Source organism: Antennarius striatus, chromosome 11 (genome assembly GCF_040054535.1).
Source record: "Antennarius striatus isolate MH-2024 chromosome 11, ASM4005453v1, whole genome shotgun sequence".
NCBI lineage: Eukaryota > Metazoa > Chordata > Actinopteri > Lophiiformes > Antennariidae > Antennarius > Antennarius striatus.
The window spans coordinates 13,433,405-13,444,735 of NC_090786.1; the positions used below are offsets into that span (position 1 = coordinate 13,433,405).

General features: G+C 39.9%; 1 protein-coding gene across 2 annotated transcripts; it reads left to right on the forward strand.

The window, feature by feature from the left end:
• Nucleotides 1-4,964: 4,964 nt before the first annotated feature.
• On the forward strand, nucleotides 4,965-9,796 carry tmem72 (transmembrane protein 72). 2 transcript variants are annotated; one of them, XM_068326851.1, is made up of 5 exons: nucleotides 4,965-5,218; nucleotides 8,073-8,139; nucleotides 8,527-8,598; nucleotides 8,715-8,854; nucleotides 9,135-9,796. In XM_068326851.1, exons 1-5 carry the CDS (start codon nucleotides 5,143-5,145, stop codon nucleotides 9,563-9,565), a joined length of 786 nt encoding a protein of 261 aa, XP_068182952.1. In that variant the 5' UTR covers nucleotides 4,965-5,142; the 3' UTR covers nucleotides 9,566-9,796. The 2 variants fall into 2 exon arrangements, with proteins under 2 accessions (XP_068182952.1, XP_068182953.1); XM_068326852.1 differs by having other exon boundaries at nucleotides 5,124-5,218; nucleotides 8,050-8,139.
• Nucleotides 9,797-11,331: the final 1,535 nt, after the last annotated feature.

An 11,331-nucleotide genomic window follows, 5' to 3' on the forward strand; every position in this document is an offset into this window, starting at 1 on the left:
TTATAAATCAGGCACCTCGTCTCCCACCTCGTCGTTCACCTTTTAGGATGCTATTTGGCTGCCTGACACCCGTCCATCTCCCTAAGGTCTTTTGTGTGTGTGTGTGTGTGTGTGTGTGTGTGTGTGTGTGTGTGTGTGTGTGTGTGTGTGTGTGTGTGTGTGTGTGTGTGTGTGTGTGTGTGTGTGTGTGTATGCGTGCGCATGTGTGTGCAAGTGTGTGTATGTGTGTGCGTGCGCGGTAGCCTTTATATGTGTTGAAGATAATTTCCCCACATGGATTAATAAACCAAGTTTCTCTCATTCTTTCTCAAATAATTCATGTAATAATGTCACCCCACAGGATCATTGGTGTCAAGATGTCTTTGGTGCTTACAGGAACTTCTGGCTGGTCTCTATTGATAGGCTACAATTAAACATGCATGGGAAATGTGAATGACATACAAAAAGCTTTTTATTAAATGGCGCAAAAAAAACAAAAACGGTCTACCTATCTGAGATTTAATCACTGCCTTATTTGGATCATATGAGAGGAATCGACCTGCTTTCAGAAGAACCCATTAATTACAGTACTGGTGAAGATCTATTACACGGAGAGATCAGGAATGTTTATTTAAATTATCTAACATTGATTTATTTACACAGAAACTACTGAACTGATAACCTGTGACCTTTGTGGAGCTGCAGCACATGGGTGAGGTAAACTACACAGACATGAACAGGATAATTAGACCTTGGTGGAGGAATATGCTTTGCAGAGTGCTAGTGAAATTTGAAATAGCTCAAATCATGTCATCCAAACGATTTGGCATATTCTTCATTCCTAACCAGGCTGTTCTTTTGAAGAGATAAAGCATAGCAGATGTGTTCTGATAATGTAAATGGGATTTGATATTATACAGTACACTGTGATTCTTCCTTAAAATGCGTGGGGTCTGAGAAAAGACCAATTCCACATTTCCACAGTTCCCCACAGACCCACTTCATAATGATGAATAACCTGTACTGACAATAAAACAATGAAAAGGCGAGCCTTGTACATCCTTTCTGTCTTCCCTGTCTACTTCTTCTTGATTAATATTACTTTCACAACCACATATTTCTCCTGCTCCCTCCCATGTCTGTGCTTCATCTGTCTGGGTGAAGCACCCGACCTTTTGCTTTTGTAATAAATGGAGCTTAGAAACAAGAAACCATTGTCCTGATCAGTGTCGGCTTTTAAAGTTCATAAATGACCAGAACACCCCAGAATATAGGGTGCCAACACGTCTTATCCACTAGGGGTATCCATTTATTTGCAAATCTAGTAATTAAGGTGACATTTGTGGTGTTTAACATTACAATTAATTTAAATAGCATATCTATGCAGTGATGTTTATATCTTCTTATTCAATATCATGTTTCCTGCCAAAATTAATCAGATCTCTCTCAGAACGTTCACAGTTTGCTCTTGGCCTTCAGATAAAACAGCTTGTTGAAAGTGTTTATGGAGAGTTGTCTGAGCAAAGCTACAGAACAGGGCTCCTGCTGTAATTAAGATCTGAGCTGTTTTCACTGATTTTTACAGGCACCAGAACACCCATATCACATGGGGGGAGTATGGATATGCAGTAAAGGGGTGAGTGGGGGGTGTGTGTGCATGGCTACTCTCTTATCCTTTGCCTGTGTACACAGTGGAGAGAGAATGGTGTGAAAACGTGGTGGTGGTGTGGGGTGGGAGGCATAACACAGGGATGATTGCAGAGTGAGAGAACATATGAGTAGGTGAGTAAAAGTTTGGGGAGGTGAGAGGTCATGGGTCAGATTGGTGAAAGTTTTAAAGTCAGCACTGAGAGCAGTTGTTGCCATGAGTGGAGCACTGCACAGCCCAAAGGAAAACAACGTTCCACTGTAACATTCGATTGAGATATACAGTCTCAGTAGATTACAATCAGTCACAATTACTTAAACAACTCCACCCTCTGGCATATTCTGACAAGCACCATAAAAGTCATTCAGAGAACAATGGAACCTTCACTACACTCTGAGGCAGTGCCATAAATTATTTTGTAAAAATTGTATTCATGTGATCGTCATCATTTGACTGTGTGAAATGATGATAAAAGTGCTCCCTGTCGTGTTCCGGATGGTAAAGCTCAGTTAACACGTACATTCTTAGCTCGTCTGGGTCATGTGCAATAATGCACTGCAGTCTAAACATGCATGTTGTTTCATCAAGATTTATTTCTTTTCTCTTTCATCAGTTAAATTGCATAAGGTGGGTGGTCATACGCTTGTTAGTTCCTGTCATTTTTACATTATGTTACAAAGTTTGCATATGTACCATCTCAGGAGACTGACTAAGATGTCCATTAACCGTTCAGTTACCTCTGAAAATCTGGCCAGTAGTGGTGCAATTATGTATCACTGACTGATATTTATATGAAAGATATGTGCGATAATAATCTGCACATTAAAAGCACTTTATGTTGAATAAATATTTACTAAAGACAAAGAATGCTAGAACAGGATGTACACCAGCAAAAGATTTTTCAATTCTTGGCAACCAAACAAATTCCATGAAGGGTTTACTGAACTATTAATTATCAACAAAATTCTATCCATTATGTGTTTGATAAGTTTCAGCCATATTTTGCTGAACGTTAACTACAAACATTCTTTATCAACTCAGCTATAACTATACACAGTTGTATTTTGAGCGACTCTAAATCTTATTAGTAGCACATTGTCAATGCTATTGATGTTGATCAGTTATGACATTAATTAAACATTTTAATTTAGCATGTTAGCAAACTGGAATTTACAACTAAAAACTACACACAGATTTACTCTTAAGTCAATGTCAAAAATGTAGAACCTAATGATGAAATGAAACGGAAATGTGCTTGTTTGTTTGTTTGTTTGTTTTATTGGGACAATAAAGTCAAACACAGTTACAAGCTTGCAGTTGATGAATATAAAGTTTATTCTCACATCTGCAGTGCTGTTCATACAAAGTCACTCATGCTCTATATCAGGGCTGTCCAAACTTTATTCAGAGAGGGTCACATACAGAAAAATATATGAAAAGCTATTAGAGTTAACATTGACAAAATCATTTTAATATAGATAAGTTATACCTGATCATTCAATATTCTTAAAAAAACAGCCTTTATCAAACATTCCATTCATGGATTTCTATTTATTTTGCTGCCAAAAGGGTTAATAGTGCTTACTCAAAAAGTAACCTCTGATTGGTTCTTAGACAGGATTTAGATCCCCCTTCACAGTCCTGCATAAATATAAGGGGACGTGGGGGGTATACTGCAGTTATGCAAATAAGTTATTGGTATTATAAATATATAAAGCTTTAAAAAGTCTGTTGCTGAATTTGTAGGTTAGCTGTCATTTTTATAGCTTTCTCTGCCCAATCAGTACCAGTGCAGGACCTCCAAGTCTGATATTTTGTTTGATAATACTAACATACAATAACAGTTTCACTGCAAATAAAACAGGCACACTTACCCTTGACTTCTAAAAATAAATATTCTTTTTCTCATTGTGCCTGATCTTTTCTGCACTCCCTTTCCATCTTGCATTTCTTTGATTTCACCATTGTTGGGCATCTCTTCTAACATTTTTCATTGATAAATTTGAAGGGAGAGGCAGTGTTAAATGAAAGTTAGTGGCTCCACTAGGTGCTCAAACTAAGGATTACAACTCAATCAAGTGGAAGTTTTAAGTGTGGGCCATATTCTATTATATTTTTATAATTCGCTACAGGCCAATTAGTAGTTTAACGTGGGCTGCAGTTGGCCCACGGGCTGCAGTTTGGACACCCCACTCGATATCATAAATACTACAAATAGCAGGGTCGCTAAGCCAGTAACAACAGGATCCAGTAAATAAAAGAGTCTTTGTCTTTGTAAGAGATTTAAGTAGATTTATGTAGCTTAGCTTGTAGCAGTCCCCCACCAGGAGTCAGGGTGTGTGTATGGTCTGTGACTCCGGCCACTCATTCCATTGAGACTCTGCTGGGCCAAACAAGCTTGCAACTTATTCAAACCTGCATCAAGCAGTTATGTGGGCTTCTCATTACACATGTGTGTGTCATGGGATTTATGTTGGCCCTTGTGACATTGTATCCCATTTCCATTGCATTCTGTCGCAACATGAAAATTATTTTTGCAGTGGAGTAAACTATACACCATTTGATTTGTTCATACTATTTATCTTTGTAAACCAGAGTTTGTTATTTGTAAAAAAAAAAAAAAAATTAAAAAAAATTCCCTACAGGAATCAGTATAATGTAGTATTAAAAAAATTAGAGAAGGTTGGGCTTAGGAGGGAAACAGGCAATTCCATTTGGAGGCTGTGGCTCCGATTTACTTGTTATGTCATAGATTTACTATGTTTCTTGTGTACTTGAAGTCCTCTCAGTGGGGCTACATAGAAACTTGATAGCCATGCCACGCCAATCAAAGGGATACAAGCATGGGTCATGGCATCGCCACAGGAAGATTTGAAAATTCACTCGGCAGAGGGAATTTCACAGAAGAAGAAAAGAACGAACTTTGAAAACTTGCTTTGTACAAGAACACAAATTACTGCTAATTTTGAAAAATGTGTATATACAGCACACAGAGTATGATTTAAAACAGTGTATGTGTGTGAGAGAGTCAGTTTAATATTTTTAACTAGCACTAAAGATGAATGGTCCAACAATGACACTGAAAAGAACAGCTTCACCTTGAAATACAAGGTGAAATGCTAAACCGGGTGTGTGTGTGTGTGTGTGTGTGTGTGTGTGTGTGTGTGTGTGTGTGTGTGTGTGTGTGTGTGTGTGTGTGTGTGTGTGTGTGTGTGTGTGTGTGTGTGTGTGTGTGTGTGTGTGTGTTTGTGGGCGCACACACACACATCAGAGTGATTAGCAGTTAATGGAGCGACAGAAGCACTGAGTCACAAACCTTTTGGCAAAAACTCAGCCAAGCTAAGAGGTTCCACATCATGGCACTCGTGGATCACCTAACTGTGGGTCCTTCTAGCAAACAACCAGCTATGAAAGGATGTTATTTTAGTAACTTTTAGGTTACCAACTATTTCAGGCAGTGTTAGAGATAGGTGAGGTTAGATTTATACAGTAAAGGGTGAAAATTACTGGAGGTCATGGTGAACTCACAGAGAACTTGGTGGATTGTTGTTGAGTGCACCTGCAGGATCCTTGGCGTATCTACAGCAACGGGTAAGTTATAAATATAAAAACGAATGGACAGCTACAAAAGAATTGAATTAAGAGTCAAATGTGTCTTTATTGTTTTAGTAACGGAGATTTACTACTTTGGATGCACCAGCCAATCTATAAATAATTCCAAGTCTCTCTTATGAGACTCTACAGGTATGCATGTTATTGCATAAAAAGAGAGAAAGAAACATGCGCTCTGTCATACATGCAGCGTTATCTGCTGATGTCTTACTCTGCTCTGAAAGTGTCACTTTAACAAGCTCTTTTGTGAGTGATGCTTGATGAAGCCGTGTTTAAAATAGTTCATAAACCCAAAATGTTGAAGGGTCAGATAATAACGATGTTTGCCAACAGCATGCTTGACCTCCACATCAAACCATCTGCCTGATTTATAGAGCATATAAAAACATAGCTGCTCATACATAACTTTGCAACTAGTGTCCGTCCTCCACTGTTTTCCTAAAGCTCACATTGACAGATTACACATTAAATCATCCAGAGCAAATCAATCTTTGGTTGATGCCACCTTTAAAAATATGGCCTCCCCTCCACTGAAAGACTAACAGCTGCAAGTACTGAACATTTACTGGGAGGCGTGTGTCCCTCATCAAACCAGTCCAAGTCCCTGGATCCAGCCAAGGCTTATGTGGTCACAAGCTGTTACGCATTCACACCTACATGGGCTTTGAGTCCATTGTTTCAGTGTGTGTGTGTGTGTGTGTGTGTGTGCGTGTGCGTGTGCGTGTGCGTGTGCGCGTGTGCATGTGCGTGTGCTTGTGTGTGTGCCATGTCTACATCTAAATGGTGGATAGATTTGAGTACTATATGCAGTGTCCTTTTTCTTGTCTGACAGATGAACCAAAGTGATCCAGCATATCCATCATTCACTCATTTCTGCACTTTCATGAAGGGGTGTTAAAGGTTAATATGTGAAACGCCACACTTTCAGGAGTGACAACCTTTCACATGTCTCTGTATGTGTGTTTGCATGTGGTCATATCTGTGCTTGTATGTCAGCCTCTCTGCGTGTTCTGAAAGCAGAAATGCATGCTGGGAGCACATATAGACCCACTGTACATTACGATGCAGCTGGTCTATATGCAGTGTTAATTCCTCACACACTCTATAAGCTGCCACAAAGCATTTGTCTCTCTTTCAAGTAAGTAGGTGAGAGAAACTGCTTCCATGTGTTCAGTGGTGTGTGTGTGTGTGTGTGTGTGTGTGTGTGTGTGTGTGTGTGTACGTGCGTGCATGCATGTAGATAGATAGATAGATAGATAGATAGATAGATAGATAGATAGATAGATAGATAGATAGATAGATAGATAGATAGATAGATAGATAGATAGATAGATAGATAGATAGATAGATAGATAGATAGATAGATGGATGGATGGATGGATGGATGGATGGATGGATGGATGGATGGATGGATGGATGGATGGATGGATGGATGGATGGATGGATGGATGGATGGATGGATGGATGGATGGATGGATGGATGGATGGATGGACGGGCGGACGGACGGACGGACGGACGGACGGACGGACGGACAGAAAGACAGACAGTCAGTCAGTCAGTCAGTTAGTTAGTTAGGAATAACATTGTGGCCTTAGCCAGGCTCAGGGGCAAGACTATTTCCTGGTGAGAATAAGGACCATAACAAACATTGCTAGAACCTCTTATCTATTTGTTATTTTATATTTTATATATTATATTGATCCCCGAAGGGAAATGAGTTAGTTGTACACTCTGTCACACTGTTAGTTCTTAGTCATGCATATATAGTGTCTACAGGCTCCAACACACACACTTACAGGGCCTGCAGATATGCAGTTTGGGGAAGGTAGAGAGGCGGGCAGCTCCTTCATGTTGTGCCCCAATGAACAACTTGTAAAGGGGACAGCGCCTTGCTCAAGGGCGCTTCAGCACTGCTCAGGTGTTCTGACACTTCCCACTGTCACACTCCGGGTGGCTGGGCAGGAGCAAGAAACGAACTGCCGATCTCAAAGGTTCCATAAGTTAAGAGCAGCTATAGAAACTGATGTCCTGTTCAAGGTCACTGCAGCAATGATTTTTTTGTTTTGCAATGAAGCATGCTTTCATTCAATTTTATAAAAACGACAACATAATATTCTGCTCTGTGTCATTTACAACCCCAAAGCCTCAGATGAAAGAAAGGAATAACAGTCCATTACATATAGTGACCTGATCATAATCTGTTCTGGCTCAATGTCTGCAATGTGTTAATTTTCCTCTCGAATAAAATTACCTAACGTGCCAGCAGTGATCTAGTAATTATATACATGAGCAAGCTATTACTAAAATGATGAGATCATAACAGAAACAATTACAACCATTACATTTAAAGCATTCCTCAAATATCTTTATATAGAATACAATGTGCCAAGAGTAAAATTCTACTCCCTGGTGGTCACAAATTCAAATTTGGTTTTCTCAAGAAAAATCACAATAGTTTTTAGATCTCAATTAATGGGAGACAAATTCTACAACTTCTAAATTGCAATAACTTCTAAACTACAAGTAGATGTTTGAGAATACAGCAAAAACTACCTACAAAACAACATGACAAAGATAGTCCTGCTAAATATAACAAAGAATAATAAAAGCTGAAGTTTGATCACAGAGGAAAGATTAACAGTATTTACACAGGTCTCGGAGGTTACATTTAATCATCAAGCAAAGTTTTCATTATCCACTAGTGTAATCTTGTTCGCAACCTCAGAGAAAATCACAAAGCAAAGTCTGACATCTGGTGGAAGAAGCTGGTCAGTAACATCTGTTTAAATAAAGGAAATCGTCTTCCCAGGTTTTTGTTGTTGTTGTTTTCAGTGATGTGTGCTGTTGGAATTGAGACCCTGCATCATGGAGAATTCAACAGCCTGGGCGTCTACCTACTGTAAGTATTTATTATTGTCACCACCTGAATATCCTGAGCCAGTGAGCTGGAGAGAGGTGCAACTAGTAGTAAGGAGACGAGTCTCCTGGTACCTTATTGATGTCTGGAGACATTTGTTCTAGTTCAATGGATGTGAGGTTTAATTACACTGTTTCTGCACAAAATTGCCAAAGGGGCATATCCTGTAGCCAGTAGCCTGTAGACAATACAAAGGGCATGTTTACTTTCTTTTGTATCTACCGGGGGCACTTGAGGCTTATCAATGCCTTGTCTCAGGATCTTCAAATACAATCTTCATCCCCAGCCCCATTTAAAATATCCAGATATATTTAGATTTTAGTTATGGCTTAGAAATGGATCACTGTTTTGATTAGTTTTTCCTTCCAGGGTGTCTTCTGTCGCCATCATGATTTTTGAGATGGCCTATTTCCTGGATGCTCTATTGTTCATGTGTCTTCCGTGAGTCTCTACTGTCACAAGAATATAAAATTGTGCAACTTCTCAATTATTTCTATTTTTAAAAAAGTTTGTAAATTGAGTTCCATTGCTTTTCTCTATCTCATCAATCTTTACAGCTGCCCTCCAGACTGGCAGCTGTTTGTGTTGTGGGGTAAGATGGCTCGTGTTGGAGGCTTCCAAAAGTTCCTCTATTACTCCATAATGTCGGTGATCTGCTTTTTGCACCCTGTATTGGTGTGGCATGCAACCATCCCAGGTAAAACTGCAAATATAATAATGTTGCCGATAGAAAATGTGCAGAAAATATGCTGTTGGTGTTATGACAGGCTTTTTTGGGAGTAGACTTGTCATATAGTAAGAAAAGTTCAAGTGTAGGTGATGATATTATTGATGGAGTATAACCCAAACAGTGTGACACTGAGACAGCCTTAACAACACACTGATTTCATAATTTACTCCTATGCTTTTACGAACGGAGCATCTCAAAATGTCTTGTGCAAAAAGTCCATTAAATAAAACTGATTTCCTGATTACAGGAATAATGCTTCTGGTGACAGCGTTGTTTAACTTCATACTAAGCAAGAAAACAAAGGTTGAGTCTCCAAAAAGGCCAAAGGAGAACCAAGGAGATCAAGATCTGGCTAATACGTGTGTGACCGAGGAAGCATCATCTGACAGTAATTTCTCCTTCCTCCTCGTGGGAAGAGGCCGGGGACTGACTTCCACCTCAAGGGACTGTTGTGTCAGCTCAGTGGAGAGAGGAGAGTGCATCCAGGCCATGTTAGAGAGTGAGCAGACAGCAGCACCTAAAGGCACAGACAGGGAGAGGAGGAGGTGGAAAGAGAGGAGGCTGATATTTTTCAGAGGTAAGGAGGAGCCAATGGAGAGAGAGATGGAGGAGATGGACTGCTACAGCGAACCAGAGCCAGACACCACTGCAGACACTGCACCGATGATTACAGACTGAACATCCCTCTGCGCTCAGTCTGATAACACACAATGGGGAGGGTTCATACGGACTGAGTACAATGGACTGCTCCTGCGCAGTGGCACACTTTAGCTAGAAGTAACATTATGAGGAGAATTAGATGATTTTTTAAATGAGATGTACTTCTGAAAGCACATTTTAGACAAGAAAGATCTATATTTCAATCGCAATTTTGTCCTCGATTGTATGGATTAAATTCAATTAAACTATTTGTACCTACATGAGCCTGTTTTTGCAAAGCCAGCATTGATTTAAGAGCAATCAAATCCAGTTACAACAGCATACATTATTCATGAGACGACAAATTAGATCAACTGCTTCACTCACTCAACTTCATAGAATATATGCAAGAATTTGAATGGGACTAGCAGGAATTTGAGCTTCTGCAGGTGCATGTGTTAGTCACATTCAAGCCTGCTCTTTGTGTATTTGTCATGTGTGATTGGTGACCATGGAGACGGAGCTCTGGGAGGAGTGCTCACGTTATTATGGTGATGAGAAGAGCATCACATCACCCACCAGAGAGCCCCCATAGCCCTGTGTTTCGACAAAAAACCTCTTATGTGCCAACGCAGCAAACATAATTACAGTAGTATTAAATATAAGTATTATTCATGCATTAATAACATGTCATACATGGTGCATTGACACCATTAACAAGATGTGTGCATCAGGAGAAGCTCCTGATCCCCCTGAGATTCATTCATTCATTCATTTTACTTAGCACTTGTGCAGGTCACAGGGAGCTGGAGCCTATCCCAGCTGGCATAGGACGTAGAGGGGGGGTAAACTCCGGGCACGATGCCAGTGCACAGCGGCGCAACAGAGACATACAAACATGAACACACATAGACGCACACTTCTACGGTCAGTTTGGAACGGCCTATTAACCTGAAGCGAATGAATACAAATACACAAATGTTTGCATGACAAGACTGCAGTTTCATTATTTTTCTATTTGCTTGTCCATAATGATACTACGCTTATGTTGTGGTAATAAATAAATAATGTTTATCCTGTCAAATCAGACAGACACACACACTTACAGATGCTTTATTTTTCAACCCTTTGTTCTCTGAACTGTTGATGTACCCTGAAGAAGCAATCTCTCTGCTCAGGGAGAATCAATACAAGCAGCGAGTCTCATTCATCAGAGAGCAGCTCATTGTTTGGGGTCAGATGCGTGAAAACACACCTCTGCTTAAATAGCATTAAGGTTAAAAATATCCATATAAATGTGGTGCTAATTAACCCAGCAGATCCTCAGTGTGAGTCTAGTCCTGACAGATGACATGTTTTGATGGTTTTCTGGAGAGAACAGACAGTATTTGTCTGGAGTTTGCTGAAGATGCTCACTGGCACGTATTCAGGCTTCTATTATCAGTTTTGCAATGATACTCAGTCAGTTAGCAGCTGACTGACTCAATTATAAAGCAAAGGAATGTCAGTGTTTCCAGTCCACTTCCACAAATGCTCAACAAGCTTTGTCAGACACATTTCCTTCAGAGTAGATTTACTATGGAGGAAGTTATTAATCTGCTGGTAAACTTACTTCCTCTATGCATGAATCCTTACTCAGAGAGTGAGGGAGAGAGAAAGAGACTTCCTACAGCTTGTTTCCACCCAACAGTAGTTTCCTAGTCTGCAAATTCAGACTCAAAAACAGGATGTTGGGTGAAATTAATCATAGCAGGTCATAGGGACTTCTTCCTTTACTGCTAACCCGGAAAGAATGAGATAAAGAC